Consider the following 19,604-nt stretch of genomic DNA (forward strand, 5'->3'; position numbering starts at 1 on the left):
CTTCCAGGAGGCCTGGCAGCTGAATACACAGCCCTAAAAGTTGTAGTAGCAGTAATAGTGCTTTGAATATGTAGACTTCATGAGTTTAATGCTAAATGAAGTTCATTAGTTTAATGCTATCATTCCTATAGGAACACACTAATTTCACAAAATGGAGTGCTAGCAACAAGAGCCTTCTGCCATTGATTTCATGACTTCATTGGAGATACAATAATTTTCACAAATGTGCTTGCTACTGTAAGTTTTATTTTTTCTTTATCTTTTTATGCCTTTCTCTTATTTTGTATTTTTCTTTATATTTTTAATAACTTTGCTTTCATTTATCTGGAAACAAATGTATTATGATCAACTGTCAACTATGTGATGCATTTTCTTCAAATAAATAAAGAAAAAGAATGGGCCTGAGATCAGGTAGGTCTGACTCTAAAACTCGTGCTTTCCCCACCAACCAGTCTCCAAAGCTCCAGAGTGCTAACGGATGGATGGATAGCTGCCTGCTTTGTAAATTGTCAGGTGAAGTTATTGCAGGGAAAAAAAGAAAAAGAAAAGAACACACCCCTGCAAAATATAATATACAAACCCTATACAAAACAAAACAAGGTATGGAGACCAACTCTCCCTGTGGGCTCTGAAAACATCCAGCCCTTACTTTTAGGAAAAGATGTCCTTACCACTGAGCTAAATTGCCTCCCTGTCTCTTACCCCTATTTTTCTTCTTCAGAGCATTGACAGCAAACACACACAGTGTGCATAATGATTCCATTAAGGTTTGCTTCTGTGCCTAACACTCAGGGTTCTTGCTTCATAATCCCTAAATGCTATTAAGAGGTAGATTGACTGACTAGGTTGAAAGCTGTGAAGGTGTGAATTTGGGGTGTGTAGTCTAAGGATGGATTCTGGGAGATGGGGAGCTAGGTGAACTTCGAGAAGGGTAGTGAGGAAAGGTCAGGCCCAGGGGCAGGTCTGGGGTTGAAGCCCCGGGTGCAAGAATAAGTGCTGGGAGCTCGTTCTCACCTTGCTCGATTTCTCTCTCGCGCTCTGCCAACAGTTCGAAGTCACGGATGATGGAGCGCGCTGCCAGGTGGTGAAAGGTCTCGCTCCAAAGATCAGCAGCACGCGTGCTGGTGCCATCCTGCTTGTGCCCCTGAGGGCTCAACTCGAAGCTCACCTCCCATCGCAAATGTTGATTGTCTCGCATGCCCTTGACCACCGCCTTGCCCAGCACCCGGTGGAGGGCAGAGGGCTTTTCTTGCCTGCTGGGCTCGTCTAATTCCACTGAAGATTCCCAATCCGAGGAAGTCTCTGTCTCCAAGGAGGGATGGTGGGACGGTTCTATAAGGGTACATGGGCCTTTTATGCTCAGGGATTAGGGACTGCGGGTGGTTCCCAGAGACATGGTCCCTTCCCAGGGAGCAGACACTCATAACATGTTACCCTACCCCCATCTTCCTGCGTAACCTTACCTGATGGCAAGACCAGCCCTTTTCTGGTGGGGTCTTTGGGAGGTAACAAAAGGATTGCCTCAGGTGGAAAGAGATAGAACGGGAGATTGAAGAAGGAGGAGCAGGAGACATGGCAGAAAGAGGTTGAGATGTCAGGGCAGCTGAAGAGAGCATGCTTAAAAAGGTTTAAGATTAAAGGCCACACATGGCGGCTAGAGCCTTAATAAAGTTGATGTCTCCTGAAGCCTGACTGCCTGTGGATCATTTTCCCTGTCATTATCCTGAACCCTCAGACCCTCCAGCTGGAGGGGATTGCAGGTGCATGGCCTGGGCCGACAGTGAAAGGCCCATTCATCCATCTCGCCATCATCCACCTCCATCTAGGACTCAATAATTAATATGTTTTTAAAATAACAAACACAAGTTCCCAAAGGAGAGCAGGGGTAGTATGTTCATGCCCAAGGATGGGTCATGATCACTTTACAGGCAGCTGAGATCAATAGGTTGACCTTTGTGCATTGCCTGGGTAACACCTGGGAGGTTCAGGCTGATTGGAAGAGGTTGGAACTGACAGGTGTCTTTAAAGAGGGATGCTATCCTCACCACCTCCTCCAAAGACACAGACACCCATATCTGACTTGTGCACCTATTTTCTGAAACTGAGTCACAGTTCAGAATACCTTGGGGCACCCCCCTTCTCTGTTAAGGCCTAGACTTTGTAAGCACTTACCCAGGTCACTGGTGTTGCGACTGTCTGAGGCCAGCTTCTGGTTAGAGCTGGGATGCACTTCTCTCAGGTGACTCCATGTTTCCATCACTTGGTCACTGGCCAGGGCTGGCTGGCAACTTTGGGGCAGTAGAGAGGGTCTGCGGGCCCCCGTTCCCTGGATTTTGGGGCCCTGACTCAACTGTTGGCCATTTTTCTGTAAAAGATAGAAATGCAAAAAAGGAGATTGTGCTCTGGGTGCTGGCCCCCTCTTTTGAGCCTTAGTTGAATCTCTTTTCCTGGACATCATAACTCCTCTCCACTAAATGATCCCAAACCATATCATGGATAAAAATCCAAGCCACACACACCATGAAAGGTCACATGTAGTGAGTAGGTAATTCTGAGCATAATTTTTGATCATAAAGTTTAAGTCTCTCTCTCTTTGTGCATGGTTAAAATTATTACTTTCCCCTTATAGATCCTCATATGTTGTACTTAAAATGTATTTCTAAAAATGATTCTTCCAGAATTGTTGTTTGTTTAAATTTTAGATTCATCTGAATAATTTGGGGGCAGGGAAATAGGAACCAGCCTTTCTCTGGTTTTCTGAACTATATAAAATTCAGCACCATTTGTGATTTCAGGTCATTCACTGATTCCTTAAGATTGATAATCAATTCTCCTCTTCTATGCCAATATAGATCTTTGATGAATTTGACTTTCTGTTTGTTTTGTGGATTAAATCTGTTTGTTCTTGTACTGGCACAAACAATATCAAAGGCAAGGGATAAGTTGAAAAAAATGCATTTGTGACACATACAGTGAGGAGCCTCTTAATACTCTTCTAAATCACTACATAGAGCAGAGTGCTAGGAAACTTGGTAGAACAATAGATCAAGGGCCTTTGTAGGCAGATTCCAATGAATCTGTAAACAAAATGCTTAGACTCATGAAAAATTAGAGCAAAAATTAGAGCAATTTAAAATAAGATAAGGGGCTGGAGCAGTGGCACAAGCTGTGGGGCATCTGCCTTGCATGCACTAACCTAGGACAGACTGCAGTTTGATCCCCTGGCATCCCATATGGTTCCCCAAGCCAGGACCGATTTATGAGTGCAGAGCCATGAGTAACCCCTGAGTATAACTGGGTGTGGCCCAAAAACAAAACAAAACAAAACAAAACAAAAAGTTAAGATTATTCCCCATCCCCAGATTGGCAAATATTTGAATGCTTGGTAAACAAATGGGGGTGACTGAGTTCTTGTGACTATTTGGTGGTAGCATGAAGTGAGGTCACCAATGAACTGTTTAGCAATACAGTATCACCAGGCAAAAGGTGCAAGCTCCTCAGGCCTATTGGTTTCACCACTAGGAATTTAATCTGGTAGAAATGGAAAAGGATGAAAAAAATCTATGTTAAAAGTATTTTGTTTTTATTGTAGTGTCACTTTCAAAAGTGAAAATCTGGAAATAATCTAAGTGTCCATCAAGTGAGACTCACAAATACCTTATGTCCACTCCATGATATGGGATGCAGAGCAGTGCTGAAAAGAATGGAAAGATTCTTTGTACCAGTATGGGAAGTTGTCCAAGAGAAAAAAAATTTTCTGCACATCATTACTCATGATCAGGGAAATGCAAATAAAAAAAAAAGCCCCCCAAAATGCCCATGAGAATGGCACATATGAAAACTTCTGGAAAGAGCTGGATTGTGGTGAAAAATAAACTCTCTACTGTTGAAGAAAATGTCTTTTGGTTCGGTCTAGATAAAACAATATGAAGATCTCTCAAAAAAAAAATAAGAATAGAAATTCCATAGAACCAGCAATACCACTTCTTGGCATCTATCCACCAAACACAGAGACATTATTTAGAAAGAATAAATGCACACTTACGTTCATTGCTATATTTAGTATAATAATCAAGATATGAAAACAACACAAATGCCTAAATATGAATGATTAGATCAAGGACTTGTGGTATATATACACAATAGAATACTATGCAGCTCTAAGAAAGAATAAAATAATGCAATTTGTGCAAGAAGGATAAAATAGAGGATATCATACTGGATAAAGTTAGTTAGATGGAAAGGAATAAAAGGAAAGGAAAGAAAATAGAATGATCTCTCTCCAATGAAGAACTCAAAGATACACAGCACAGCAAGGTATCAACAAAGCTCCAAACACAACATAGGGAGTACTGATCTACACAATGGGGTTGTTGGTAGTGGGGTACTTAAAAGTAAGGGGCACTGGGATCCTTTGGAAGAAGGAGATAGGTACTCTGGTGATGGGTATGATGCTGGTTGGAATCATGTGCATGAGAAACCATTATTAATAGTATTGTAAACCACAAAAATTTCAATCAATAATATTATTTAAATAAAAGATAAAACACTTTCAGATGGTAAGCTACAATTGTTCTTTTCTATTCTCAGAGTATGTGTTACTTTTGTTATAAAAATATTAAGTAATTTGGGGCCGGAGAGATAGCATGAAGGTAGGGCATTTGCCTTGCATGCAGAAGGATGGTGGTTTGAATCCTTGCATCCCATACAGTCTCCCAAGCCTGCCAAGAGCGATTTCTGAGTGTAGAGCCAGGAGTAACACCTGAGCACAGCAGGATGTGACCCAAAAACCAAAATAAAACTTTTAAGTAAGTAGGTATGAATGCTATGCCTTGGGAAACCCATAGATCTGCTTAGAAAGAGCATGGGGTGGGAGTAAGAAAAATGTGTTTTAGATGTAATGGAAAGAAAGATTTCCACTTATTGACCTCAGAGGGTCCTCAATACCCCTTCTGTATTTTCTGGGTCTGAGGTTGTTGGGATGGTACTAGGACATGAGAGCTGAAAGGAAATGGTCATTCTCAGGATGGCTTCAGTGGGATTGGGTATCCAACTAGGTGTCCTGGGTGCCAGGGTTTCCAGGACATCTCACCACCTTCAAAGTGAGATTCTATCTAGTTCTGCCCCCTTTACTGACCACCCTGAAACATGAAAACTGCAGTAGTTTCCATGGTAACAGTCTAAGCTCCAGTCTTTCCCCAGAGGCTATAGGAAGTGTGTGTGTGTGTATGTGTGTGTGTGTGTGTGTGTGTGTGTGTGTGTGTGTGTGTGTATGTCTGCCTGCACACATATGCATTTTCACAACTATATTAAGGAGAATCAGATTGGAGAAGAAATCAGCAGAGGGTGGGAGAGATATGAGCAAAATGATCCAGAAGAGCTAAAAAGCAAGCAGGAGAGAACTGAAGAGAATCCAGTCTTCCCAGAGCTTTCAACAAGCAAAGCTGCATTTAAAGGACAGACAGCATGTGTTAGGGACTACACTAACCAGGCACTTCACCTCTTAACCACAGGATTCCTTCTCTTACAGTTGGTGTCCCTCAACTGCATAAGCCATTCTACCCACTTTATAGGTGAATAAGTTAGGGCTTAGGAGGTTAAGAAACATATTTGAGGATCAGTGACTACCTCATTCAAGGTCTTCCAGTCTGCATCAAGTTATTCCTGGTTCAGTACAATGAAGGGCCTTTGGAGGTAGGGCAGGAGAGATAATACAGTGGGTAGGGCACTTGACTTGCATGAGCTAACTCAAGTTTGATCCCCAGCATTCTATATGATCTCCTCGTTGAGCCAGAAGTAACTCTTGAGAACTTCTGTGCTTCCTCCACAAAAATGGGGAGGGCTTTGTTCTCTGTCCTTGGGGAGTGTTAGGTCTTTTTTTTTTTTTTTTTTTCTTTTTTGGCTTTTGGTTTTTGGGTCACACCCGGCAGTGCTCAGGGGCCACTCCTGGTTCTATGCTCAGAAATTGCCCCTGGCAGGCACAGGGAACCATATGGGATGCTGGGATTCGAACCACTGTCCTTCTGCATGAAAGGCAAACGCCTTACCTCCATGCTATTTCTCCGGCCCCGGAGTGTTAGGTCTTAAGAGTAGTGGTGGTGGAGGGGAATAGGTTAGTAGGTGGGGATATGAAGGCATGCCTAAGAGAGATAAAGACTGTTTTTATGGAGTCATAGACTCACATGGACATATGGCACTCATTCTCTAGAAAACAGGAAAAGGTGTGCAGGTAATACAAAATCTCAGTTGATTTTAGGTCAGCGTAGACCCGCTAAATTTGCACTATTACACCCCAAGGATATTTGTCAGTATTTGCAGATGTTTGGGGGTTAATTTTGGAGGAGGAAGTGTTATTGGCACTAAATAGGTAGATGCTAAGGATGCTGCCCATTTACACTCCTGGTTCTTTGACAATGGCCATGCCAGTAAAGCCAAGACAGAAGTCCTGCTCTCATCTGGACAGTGGAAGATTGGTCTTGCAGGGCTTTCACTCTCAGGTGACATTAGCCATGGTTGAATGCACAACCCCTGGCATCTGCAGGAGTGATGGAGGAAGGAAGTGAAGAAATTTTTAGGTAGAGATCCTGGATTATAAATCTGACTCTGTTTAAGTCACATTATCTATTGAACTCTTGATTTTTACATCTTCTACCCCCATTTAAATGGGAAAGTCAAATGGACTGGGAGGTGAGGTTACTTTATGCCAAGTGGAAGCACTGTGCACAAAAGAATGGGGAATGTCATTAACCACTGGGGATAATTAGAAGGAAGGTATCATTGTGAGTCAAGTAGATAGGGATCCCAAAGACGGAGGAAAAATATGCCTCATTTTGCCATGTGAGACACTGTCCCCACTTTTGTGGTTGAAGCAGGAGACATGGCTCTCCCTTGGCCCTGGCCCTCCTAAGTAAGCCCTCGACAGCTGGAATACCTGCAAGCCAATTTTCTGGGATGATACTTGTTGGCTGATCTGGTTGGCAAGGTGTTGCAGGTTAGTTTTCCGTAGTGGGTTTCTTTTGGCAGCCATTGTAGAATCGCTGACTGTGGTGGCCCTTGGGGGAGGCTTGTAGTTGGTGATCTGATTGGTGCTGTATGCCCGTCGTCGATGGGAGGGTCCCGTACCTGGATAGCAGTGAGGACAGTGAAGAATGAAGGATCAAAGACAGTGGAAAAAGATAAAAGGGCTTGTATGCTCCTTTTCCTATTAGAAAACTTCCAGAATCTTTTACTACTTGCCTACTAACATATTTGCAGGGGCCTCATCTTACAAGACATTCAAAACCCTGCTTAATCTGATTCTATTTTTTATCTTCCCAATGACTCTTTTTTCTGTTCTTCCCCCCCCCCCAAGGTACATATTACTATAGTCTTCAAACATTGTGTATGTGCTTTCTCAGCATTACACCTCTCTTTTCCCAGGCTATTTCTGCTGCCTGCAGTCTCCTCTCCCTTCACACTTTCAAGAGCCAATGCTTTCATGATGTCTTTGCTGATATTCTCTACTAGATGTGATTTCCCCTGGGATTCCCACAGTTTGTCACACTTTGCCATGGTCCCTGTAATTCTGCTTTCCATCTGAGTTAGGACTAGAAGAAGACCAGATGGAGGACAGGTGTCAAATATCTCTGCCTCTGATATTATGTCTAAAGTTTAGAATGCTTAGTTGTAGTAGGTGATTAGTATTTCAGACCAGACAACTGTATCTCAACCATAAATTCAGAATCCATAGTAATTCCATGATGAGGCTTCGGAGCAAGTAGATGGGTCTAGACTCTGATGTCTAGCCTAAATATGCCTTAGCTCTTAGGAGTAAATAGGTCTAGAATTTGTAGTTTACCTCTTGCATGAGCTTAGTTAAGTAGCTTAAATTTTGCAAGTATCAGTTTTTAATTTGCAAAATAAGATTTTTAAAAAAATTGATATTTTTATTTAAGCACCATGACTACAAGCATGTCTGTAGTTGGGTTTCTGTTATAAAAATGAACACCTCCCTTCACCAGTGCAACATTCTCACCACCAATGCCCCTACCCATCTTCGTCATCCTCTACCCCCTACCTGTATTCAAGGCAGGCATTCTATTTCTCTCACTCATTATCATTGTCATGATAGTTGTTAGTGCAAAACAGGCTTAATAGTAGACATCTTGCAGCTAGAATGATAGTACAATGGCTAGGGAGCTTGCCTTGCAGGTGGCTGACTGGAGTTTGATTCTCGATATCCCATATGGATCCCCAAGCTCACCAGGAGTAATTTGTAAGTACAGAGCCAGGAATAATCCCTAATACCCCCTTGTATGTGGCCCAGAAAACAAAAAGAACTCTGTGGCTGTTAAGGATTCAATGAAAAAATTTCTTTGCAATAAAGTGCTTTGCACATACTAAGAGCTGTACATGTAGTAACCATGGTCCACTAAAGAAACAATGAAACATAAATAGCAGCACACTAACTGTGGTGTGAGGTGTAATCTCCACTGGATGGCCTGGCATCTTTGGCCAGCTTCAGGTTTACAGGTGGCACAACATTCCTGGAATAGTCACCATGGTCTGGACGGGGTCCCTCATCTTGTGAATGGTAGAACACAGAGCTGCTTGACTCCTGAGGATGCAGCATGCCACGCCATTGATTCTTGTCCTGGAGGGAACAAGGAAAGAGGGAATGATGAGTGAGATGTCAGGAAGTGCATTCATGGCACAGGCTCATCTGTCAAGGACTAGAACCAGGGAACATCTTTTGCTCATTTGGGAAATCTAGATAGACAGGACTTGTTTAAGGATAGTTAGTGAATGTCTAATGTCTAATATTTCTAATGTCTAATATTTTTCTCCTTTATTTAAGAAATTTAAATATAATATGAATTTAAAGGCGATTAGCATCTTCAATTAGGTAACCAAAATTTACAAAACAAATTGTGTCCTTACAACCCATTTTTATGATATAAACAAACATATCACACATAAGGGCTGTGTAGGGGTGATTTTTTCTTTTGGAGGAGGCTATATCTGGCTGTATTCAGGGCTTACTCCTGGATCAGTGCTCAGTGATACCTTTTGGTGGGCTATCAGAACCATAGAGAGTGCTGGGGATTTAAACACAGGTCTACTCTTGCAAGGCAAAAGTCCTAACTACAGTATTTTCTCTCTAACCCCAGGGGGTTGTCATTTTTGTTTCACAAAAACTGGAACACATTACTTGTATTGATCAGATCTTGGATTTTTCACATAGTTTAGAAATCTTGAAAGCCAACTATTCCTTTTGAAATTTAGTGAGACAATATCCTACCACTGTTATGGCTATTAATTTTTCTACTATGAAAATGATACACCAAACTCTTGGATATAAATTCTTTGCATCTCTTTTTATTTCTATGTGTTGTACTCCTAAAAGGAATGTCTATGTTGAAAAGTGAGGCATTTTATACTTAGTAATTTCTAGATTGTTTTTTTAGGAGGACTCTATAACAAGTCATGTTTATGTCCACATTATAGAAAAGGACCCTTCCCCCAATAGTTTTTTTAGAAGTAGGAGAAAATTTTGCCAGCGTAAAGTTTCAGTTAAGAAAGGAGAATGGAGGGCTGGTGAGGAGGCACTAGAGGTAAGCGCTAGCCCTTGCAAGCGCTAGCCAAGGAAGGACCATGGTTCGATCCTCCGTGGTCCCATATGGTCCCCCCCAAGCCAGGGGCAATTTCTGAGCGCTAAGCCAGGAGTAACCCCTGAGTATCAAACGAGTGTGGCCAAAAAAAAACAAAACAAAAAAAAAAAAAAAAAAAAAGAAAGAAAGAAGAATGGGAGCCGGAGAGATAGCACAGTGATAGGGCACTTGCCTTGATGGCTGCCAACCTGGGACAGATCCGGGTTCTATCCCTGGCATCCCATATGGTACCCTGAGCCTACCAGCAGCGATTTCTGAGCACAGAGCCAGAAATCCCTGAGCACCACTGGGTGTGGGCCCCCCCCCACCAAAAAAAAAGAAAGTAGAATAGACTTTGTCAGCTTCATGCTAGTAGTAGGGTCTGATGACAATCTCCTGATTCCAAGATCTCTAAGAAGAGCCTAAATAGTGCAAAGATTTTTGTTTATTATTCCCTCCTCAGCGTTGAGCACTCTGTTCTCCACAGCACATTTGCCATAGCACATCACCATGGTTCTTAAGAAATTTTTAACATTAGCAAGACTCTGGAAACAGCCAAGATACCCTTCAACAGATGAATGGCTAAAGAAACTGTGGTACATATACACAATGGAATATTATGCAGCTGTCAGGAGAGATGAAGTCATGAAATTTTCCTATACATGGATGTACATGGAATCTATTATGCTGAGTGAAATAAGTCAGAGAGAGAGAGAAAGATGCAGAATGGTCTCACTCATTTATGGGTTTTAAGAAAAATGAAAGACATTTTTGCAATAATAATTTTCAGGCACAAAAGAGAAAAAAGCTGGAAGTTACAGCTCACCTCATGAAGTTCACCGCAAACAGGGATGAGTTTAGTTAGAGAAATAACTACGTTTTGAACTATCCTAATAATGAGAATGTACGAGGGAAATGGAAAGCCTGTCTAGAGTACAGGCGGGGGTTGGGTGGGAAGGAGGGAGATTTGGGACATTGGTGATGGGAATGTTGCACTGGTGATGGGTGGTGTTCTTTACATGACTGAAACCCAAATACAATCATGTATGTAATAAAGTTGGTTAAATAAAATAAATAAATAAAACAAATTAAAATTTTACATAAAATGCAAACTTCTCTTGAAACAGTGGAAACACATTTAACTTAAAGCTTATTTTTTAAATTAAAGATTTTATTTATTTATTTATTTATTTTTGGGGGCCACACCCATTTGAAGCTCAGGGGTTACTCCTGGCTAAGTGCTTAGAAATTGCCCCTGGCTTGGGGAGACCATATGGGACGCTGGGGGGCCACCTCACCGGCCCCAATTTTATTTTTTTAAATGGTTGTTTCTGAGCTATATTTGGTGATGCTAAGAGCTTATTTCTGATTTTATGCTCTAGGATCACTCCGTGTAGTAGTTGAGTGACCATATGGGTTGCCAGAATCAAGCAAAGGTTGATTACAGGTAAGGCCAGTACCCTACTCATTGTGTTATCCTTCTGGCCCAACAATAGCTTTTTATTTTTTACATAATATCTTTATTTAATCACCATGATTACAAACATGATTGTAGTCAAGCTTTTTAGACTTGAGCAAAAGTTGTATAATTTAGAGAAGTAATCTATTCTATTTTGCACATTTCCTTCTACTCTTTCCACCTTTCTAAGTATGACCTTGCTATTAACTGCTATCCCTCTTGGCATTTGCCCCTTTTGTTTTCCCAAATCTACATCATTCATTTTATACTATACCTAATTATTAACTTTATGATTCCTGCCTAACAGCAGGCAGCAGCAGTACCAGGAACAGCAACGAAAGGCTGAGAAATCCTTTCAAGGAAGAGTGGAGAGACTCACTAAAGCAGGAATATGGGTGAGAAAACAGCTTCTCAGGCACTCTCCCACTACTAGCAAGAAATTCACCTCCCTTGGAGAAGAAAGTCCTCACTTGTCCCACTTCTGCCACCACATGTAAGAAGCATTATAAGTAAAGAAAACACCAACTCATCTAAGGAGAATGGATATGACTAGAGTTTGTTTACTCAGAAAGAAACTTGAGTATAATTGTTACGAGTGAAATTATTCCTCAAAATATTTGTATGTGGGGGTGGAGCAGGAAGAGAGTTTCATGGACCAGAGCACATGCTCTGCATGCTCGAATCCCATGTTTCAGCACCATATGGTACCCCAAACACAACTGGAAATAACCTTCCAATTTAAGTATAGAGTCTATAGTAGCTCCTGAGAAATGCCAAGTATGGCCCAAACACAAAACAAAATCACTTTGAGGGAGATCATGTAAAGTGGAAGAGACTACTTTTAATGGAGTCAACCTGAGTTGGATCTAAATCTCTCCTTTTAAAATGTGTCCCTTTCATCCAAGTTTTCCTGATGTAGGAAGAATAACATGCTGGCCATATCCATTTAAGTACATCAACATGACAAAATGTCCCTGACTTGCATCTGTAAAAGCCAGATCAGTTCATTTCTAAATGGCATAGACAGTCTTTCTAGTTAAAGATGGCCTCATGAGCCATCTTTAGCATGGGCTATGTGCCATCTTCCCACCTGTTATTTCTCTATGATACTTACAGAATTGGAATTAGAGATGTAAAAGGTTGCATCACACACAATGCCATACCCCACCAGCCGTTCTCCAGGGAAGAGAGAGCTGGTGTTAATAGGTGAGATCAGGACCTCCATGGTCTCAGGGAAGCTCCAATCCACAGTCACATCACTCAGGACTGGGGACATGGCCTTCTTCAGAGATTTTATCATCTGTTGGAGAGGATCAGAACATGGATTGTGATGGGGTGCCTGAGCAAAGGCAGGCATGGATGAAGAGCACAAAGACTTTGTGGTTATGAGCAAGAGAGGATGTGAGTGGAGAAGTTGAGATTGTATAGGTTTGGAGTTGGATTTTCTAGCAGTGAACAAGTACATGATCTCTTTAGGTTCCTAGAAGGTCAGAGTTGGAGCAAATAATTTTTTATCTTGTTCCCTAAGTTTAATATCTTATAAAAAATAAAATTCAGGGAGCTAGAGAGATAGCACAGCAGTAGGGCATTTGCCTTGTACGTGCCCAACCGGGGATGGTCCTGGGTTCAATCCCTGGCATCTCATATGGTTCCCTGAGCCTGCTAGGAGTGATTTCTGATCACAGAACCAGGAATAAACCCAAGCACTTCTGGATAGGGACCAACCATCTCCCAAAGAAGTATGATTATAAAAAAAATCGAAGACAAAGTAGGACTCTGATTATCCAGAAGAACAAAGAAATTTTGGGATAAAACATGGGCATGATTTTAGTGCTAGTGATCACAGGGATCTAACAAGTTAATTGATCTTCCTGAGTTTCAGTTTCTCCTTTTGTTAAAATGAGTTAGCAATTCTCAATGTGGTAGAGCTGAGATGGGGGGAGTGGTGGTTATTTGAAATACTAGATTTGAAATATTTGCTACCTGATAGGAGTTCCATAAATGATAGCTGTGATATAACATCACCCAGATTGGTATTTAAGATGCAATGCAAAGAAGGAATCAATAATTTAGGAATGAGGCAACCATAGATGTACACTCAATTCATCCTTCAAGAAAGGATGCTTCAGCTTTTGAACCAAGATCACAGCTCTTCTTGGAAGGCACAGCAGGCATGCAGGTGTCTCAGTGCAATAAAATTTACCTACTGGGAATTATTTGCTCCAGAGCTCCCCATTGGCAGCTGGGCATCCCAGATTGAGGCTCTCCCTGCCCCACACTTCTTCCCTCCCTTTCTTCTCAGATATTGCATCTGTATCTCAATGAGAGCTTTTCCCTTCTGGCTTCTTCACTTTTCTCTTTCACACATATTAACCTCCAATAACTCTCAAATTTTATTTATATATCTGTATATTTTTAGGGGGAGGTCTCATGCTCAACGACTATTCTTGTGTCTGTATTCAGGAGTAACCACTGGTGGTGCTCAGGCAAGCATTTTACAATGCTAAGGATTAATGCATGCGGGCTGCTTGCAAGACAAGAGCTTTCCCTCCTGTACCATCCCCACTCAAGTTGGATAATGTGTACCAATTATGCAGGTATAAAGAGAAGGCTATAACCTTATGTCTTCTGGGCTCTTCATATTTCTTTTGAGTTAACACTTGTTATTGACAGCAATGACCAGAAATGTTTATAAACTTAGCTCAGAGGGCGTGACACTATATAGAGGATGTGACATCTATGGAAGGCTCTGTCAGTAGATGGAGCCTGTGATCCAGTGCTCCAGGACAATTCTTGGAGTTGTTTGTTCTATGTCCCTCACCTTTTTTCTCACTGAGATGCAGTGTATCCCAGCAGATAATTAAGACTTGGGATGGCATCTTAGTTTCATCCAGACCAGTCCAACTGTTCTAGGCTTTGGAATTTTTAGCCCCTAAAGACAACTGTGGTTCTTCCACCTACCTTGGGTTGCAACCGCTCTCCCTCCTGCAGGAATTCAGCACTGCCTTTGGACACAGTTGCCAGCCCTGTCACCAGTCTGTGGCACACGTTGGGACCAATCCCAAAGCTATAGCACCTGAAAGTGGAGGAGAAAGATTGCTATCTTTGTCCCCAAATGGGAAAGGGAATGAGTGTGATCCCTGCTCAGAATAAGACTAGCTTTAGGCTAAGGGTTGAAAAGAAGAGAGTTGTCCATGCTCACTCACCTCCACACACAGACTACTGTAAACTCCTACCCAGCTCAGAGCCAGAGCAGCAGGATTTTCATGGTCAAGGCTGCTGTGGGGGAGTTGTAGGCAGAGGTTGGGCATCTCATCCCATAGACTTTGAAGTGAGTCACACTGTCCTGGAAGCAAAGCTCTCCTGGGTCCTTTACTCTCTGGCATTTTCCCAGATCTGACACCCCCAAGCTCTAGGGGAGTGCCCAGGATTGCCAAGCCCTGACCCTTCAGCCTGCACTGACCTGGTAGAGGAGGCGTGGTTCCGTACCAGCTCAAGCACCTTCCCAGTGTTGTTGACAGCACCATCTGTGATCAGGAAGAGGAGTCTCGGGTGGCCGCGGTGCAAGGGCTGCCGGAAGATCCACTTGAGTGGGGAGAGGATGTTGGTATCCCCCATGTTAGCCTGCATTTTCTGGATGCTATCACAGGCCAAGACCAAGTTCTCCTATAGGGAAGGTCCTGGTCAGAGGATCTAGTTTCCGAAGACTGTAGGTTTCCTGAAAATAAATTCTTTGCTCCACCTGATTTTACCTGGCTCACTGGAGTTCACCCATGTTCCCAGTGCCATCTATGTCCAAGACTAGACAGCTATTTAATGTGGCTGTATACTAATGCCCTCTCCCACTGCATATTCCCCAAATACCACCTTCAATGGCTCTCTCTTATACCATGGTCCTCTTGGATTCTTCTTCAAAAATATAAATACTCCTAAGTACAGCCCCTAAATTCAGCACAAATAAGGCTTCCTTCTCTAATTAGGTGTTTTAAGAAAACACTGAGATAGAAATCTTTGTTGTCAGACCATGGTACTCAGAATTTCTCCTGTCTTTATGTTCAGGGATCACCCCTTGAGGTATTTGGGCTATATATGGTGCCAGGGGTTGGGCTGGCCACATACAAAGTAAGCACCTTGTATGTGCTATACTATCTCTCTGGCCCCAGAGTTAGAAATCTTTAGACATGAAAATTATGGGCTGGCTATGTTATTGATGATGTTTGGAGAAAATCAATTCCCTAGTCTGGGCTTCAGATCCCTTCCCTCTTGGGCCAACACTGTGAGATCCAATTGGCCAAGGGGTTCTGGTATCGGTGAATGTCATTGCAACAAAGGCAATTTCTCATCAAGATTTAGATGTTTTCCTGTTCCTGACTCAGGAAGTTACTTTCCAATGCTACTCTTGGAGAAATGGCATATATCAAAAGTCTTCAAATGTCTAGCCACCTCTTGAGGCATCAAAACTAGACATATATCCCAAGGGAATCAACAGGATAGGTTGAATTTTGCTTCAAAGATGACTAAGTAAAAAAAACAAATGCAATGGGAATAGCCAATCCTAAGGGTTTAGTTAAATAAATATAGCTGCATAGTAAAACCCTAGACAGCTATTAAAATTATGTTGCAGATTGATATATTGAGATATGCTTACATTGACTTATAATATTAGAAAAGTAAGTTTCAGATCAGTATTAAAGGTCTCACCCTATTTTTATTGAAAATGTGTGAACTCATAGAAAGGTCTAATTGAGTTCATTTTCCTTCTTTCTTTTTGAGGGGCTACAATTGGCTGTGCTTAGGGCTTACTTCTGCCTCTGTGCTTAGGGATCACTTCTGGTGCTGAGAGGACCATATGGGGTGCTGAGGATTGAACCTGGATCAGTTGCATTCAATGTTGTGTCTTACCTGTACTATCTAGATGTCCAGTCTCAAAGAGGGGTTTATACAAATTATCACCAGTTTTTATTCTCTGACTGTGGTCATGGTGACATGATCATTAAGTTATTTGTTATTATATAGATTAAGAATTATGGAACAGTTGGCATAAGTTTTAAATATTTATTTACTTATTTGGGGGGTCTTGGGCCACACTTGGCAATGCTCAGGGGTTACTCCTGACTCTGTGCTCAGAAATCTCTCCTGGAAGGTGTGTGGGGGGGGGGGGCATGTGGATACCGGCGCATCGAATCTGGGTTTGTCCTGGGTTCACCAAGTGCAAGGCAAACACCCTGCTGCTGTGCTATCACAAAGGCCCCTCACAATTGGTTGTTTTAAGTTGTTAAAATATAACTATTTTAAATTGCTAGAGGTCCCCTTTTATCATTGCCTTCCTTCCGCCCTTCCTCCTTCCCTTCTTCCTTTCTTCCTTCCTTTCCTCCTTCATTCCTTCTTCTATCTTCTTCCCTTCCTTCCTTCCTTCTTCCCTTCCTTCCTTCTTTTTCTCTCTCCCTTTCACTCCTTCCTCCTTTCCTTCTTTTCCCTTCCCCGTTCTTAAACTTGGACAGAATGCTCCAATGATAAACAGGCTGCTGTAGCCAGTCTTCTGGTCGCACATTGTAGCTGTAGCTGAGCCTTCCATTTATAGTCCACATCCATGTCCATATGTCCATTTATTTGATTTGCTTTCCTCCAACTTTCACTCTTTAGTTCATCCCTCTATGAGTGTCTCATCTTAAGAAACAGAGCCTCAGTGAGTATCAACTCTATGCTCTATCTTTCTTCTGTCCCCTTCCTTAAGTATATCTTATTTATTTTAGAAGCATAAATATGGCTCACACAAAGCATTCCTCTTTAATTCTATTGAGCATCATTTCTATCCTAAATGGTAGTTTCTGAGGCCATTCCTTACCACCCACCTCATTCTCGGTCCCAGCCATGCCCCTTCCTTACCTCACTGTAGGTGTGACTGGAAGAGAACAGGGGCTTGAATGTAGATCCAAACCCAATGACATTGAAGAGGCAAGTTGGCAGGAGGCTTTTAAGAGCCACTACCATGGCATCCTGATAGAAAAGAAAGGGTCATTCAGGATTTAGGAAGAAATTATTATCTCTCTGCCTCTACATATGGTGTCCTCATCTCAGTGTGGAAGTAGTGCCAAAGAGGCTGTCCTGTCTTCTGTATGCATCTAATATTGCTTTCTCCCTCAATAAAAAATGTGCTGACACTGACCAGAGGCTGGGTGTAAGCCATGGTCATAAAACTACTTGCCTGCTGAGTATGGATGGCAGTCCAGTTCATTTTCACTCCTGCTGATCTGAAGAGGTTAGGAAAGTGGGGTGCTCATCCTTCTACTAAAATTAAATCTATGACTAGTAGAGGCCCTTGGCTGACTCTGGTCCAGCAGAAACTGACTGTCTCATCACTTAACACAATTTCTGGACACCCCGCACTCCCCCAAAGATGGTCTTTAGGGATATTGAGTGTTCAAAGTACACTCTCAAGCATTTTCTCACATAATCTTCACATGAATCCTTAGAAGACAGCACAATATGACCCCCAGCTTACACTAGAGACCTGGGAAGGGAACACAACTGGGTGGCGAGCATCTAGACAATTGGGCAATTTATTATCAGGGAATCAGGGTGCCAAACACGCTCATATTGCCACTATAGCTTATTAACACTGAGGAGTCTTAATCTCTGGGCCAGAGAGATAGTACAGTGGGGCAGGGCACTTCCGTTGCATACAGCTGCCTCTGATCCTATCCCTGGTACCCCAGATGGTTCCCTGAGCCCAGTCAAGTATGATTGCTGAACACAGAAAAAGAAGTAATCCCTGAGCACTGCCAATATGTTCCCCCCAAACAACAAAATAAAAATAAAATAAAAGGAAGCGTTTTAACACATTGATGCTGGCTCAGCAATTTGTTAATGAAGTTACATTCAAGTGAAAGCCACCAATGGTATGCACCAATCAACGTGTTAAACATAACAGAGAGAGAAGGTAAAGAAAAGCACAGAATGAGAAATGGTAATCTCAATGGTGTTGAGATGATGCCACAATATATAGCAAATTACTCTGTGTCTAATACTGTGCCCAGCTTTTGTTAGTATTCAAGAAGGTAGACTTTGATGACAAACATATCTGGGTTAAGCCCCAACTTTACAAAGACTTGATTTTAGATGAATTATGTTACTCCTTTGGATTTAGAGGAAACATTCTGTAACTAGCTATTACTACCAACCCTGTGAAATAGTAATATCTTTAATCTTTTTGTTGTTGTTGTTTTGGGCCACACCTGGCAGTGCTCAGGGGTTACTTCTGGCTCTGTAAGTAGAAATCACTACTGGCAGGCTCTGGGGACCATAGAGTATGTCAGGGATCAAACCCGGGTTTGTCCCAAGTAGACAGCATGTTAAGCAAATACCCTACTGCTGTGCTACTACTCCAGCCCCAGAATTATAAGGTTAAAGACTTGTACTGAATCACAAATTCAGGACTAGGACTGGATTTATAAAACCCAGCTCCGAGACATTAATTCACGTTAGCTCTGCCTTGGCACAGAGTTCAGAGATAGTTTCCCTCATTCTCATTTATTATGGCATGGCCCCTGTGGGGTTTAGCATGGCTTCAAAGAAATAAATGGTTACACCCCAGAATCTAGACACATAAAGCTGCACGTAGACCCCAGCAGCTCTTACCCCACATGGTGGGGCTTCTATACTAGCCTTTGTAGATAAGTAGATCCTAGACCACCTACCCTTTTCCCCAAAAACATCAGCATTAAACATGGCCACAAACATTACTCAGTCTTGCTTCATTGCTTGTGAGAATATATTTTTTTCTCTACAAAAGAAGTCAATCTCTATTTTTCATTAGCCACTGATATACATCCCTGCTAGCAGGCATCTCTGCTGATCCATGCAGATGGTCTCTGCTTCTACCTATTAGAATTTTTAATACCCTCATTTTGGCAGCAAGTAGCAGCTGAAGAATGAGAGCAGCTGCAGGAAATGAATTGGCTGAACTTTCCCCTTTGGCACCACTATTTGGATTTCTAATCTCTCCTCCCCTCCTCAGTCTAGTCTTCCCCAAGACTTCAACCTAATGGACCAGGATTAATGACCCAAGAAATCCCCCTGTGGCCTCATTGTCATTCGAAAAGGGCCATGTGGGCAGAGTCATTTCTGTGCCTTTCTGTAAAAGCGGCTTGCTTAGCAGAATGACTGGTGCCAAGAGAAGTCATTTGTGAAGGGGTGACCATGAGCTCAATGAGCTGAACTGGAAAAGGGAGCACTAGAGACTCCAAAGGGAAAGGGACTGAGCATAGTCAGAGAGAGTTATTGTCAGAAAATTCTGTTGAGTTTTTTGATTGTGTATTTGATTTTGGGCCACAGCCAGCAGTAATAAAGAATTTTCACTCAACACCCAAGGATCACTCTTGGTGGGGTTTGGGGCATCATATAGGGTACCAGGGAACAAACCTGGTTGTGTGCAAGGAAAATGCTCTTCCTACTATATTATCACTCTAGCTCCAGTCAGAGAATTCTGTGGCTTTCTACTCATAAGTCAATACTGT

The 19,604-nt window shown here is 42.2% G+C and overlaps 1 protein-coding gene across 1 annotated transcript in view; it reads right to left on the reverse strand.

Annotated features, from left to right (window-relative positions):
• VWA5B1 (von Willebrand factor A domain containing 5B1) overlaps positions 1–19,604 on the reverse strand; it is a 44,709-nt gene that overhangs the window by 9,666 nt on the left and 15,439 nt on the right. The window contains exons 8-15 of the mRNA XM_049772515.1: positions 16,975–17,085; positions 14,552–14,754; positions 14,050–14,164; positions 12,203–12,388; positions 8,449–8,632; positions 6,932–7,122; positions 2,173–2,365; positions 1,015–1,332 (exon numbers count right to left, since the gene is read on the reverse strand). Of these exons, the coding sequence (XP_049628472.1) occupies positions 1,015–1,332; positions 2,173–2,365; positions 6,932–7,122; positions 8,449–8,632; positions 12,203–12,388; positions 14,050–14,164; positions 14,552–14,754; positions 16,975–17,085 (1,501 nt within the window). The remainder of the gene's footprint in view (positions 1–1,014; positions 1,333–2,172; positions 2,366–6,931; positions 7,123–8,448; positions 8,633–12,202; positions 12,389–14,049; positions 14,165–14,551; positions 14,755–16,974; positions 17,086–19,604) is intronic.

This window comes from Suncus etruscus, chromosome 4, assembly GCF_024139225.1.
Source record: "Suncus etruscus isolate mSunEtr1 chromosome 4, mSunEtr1.pri.cur, whole genome shotgun sequence".
NCBI lineage: Eukaryota > Metazoa > Chordata > Mammalia > Eulipotyphla > Soricidae > Suncus > Suncus etruscus.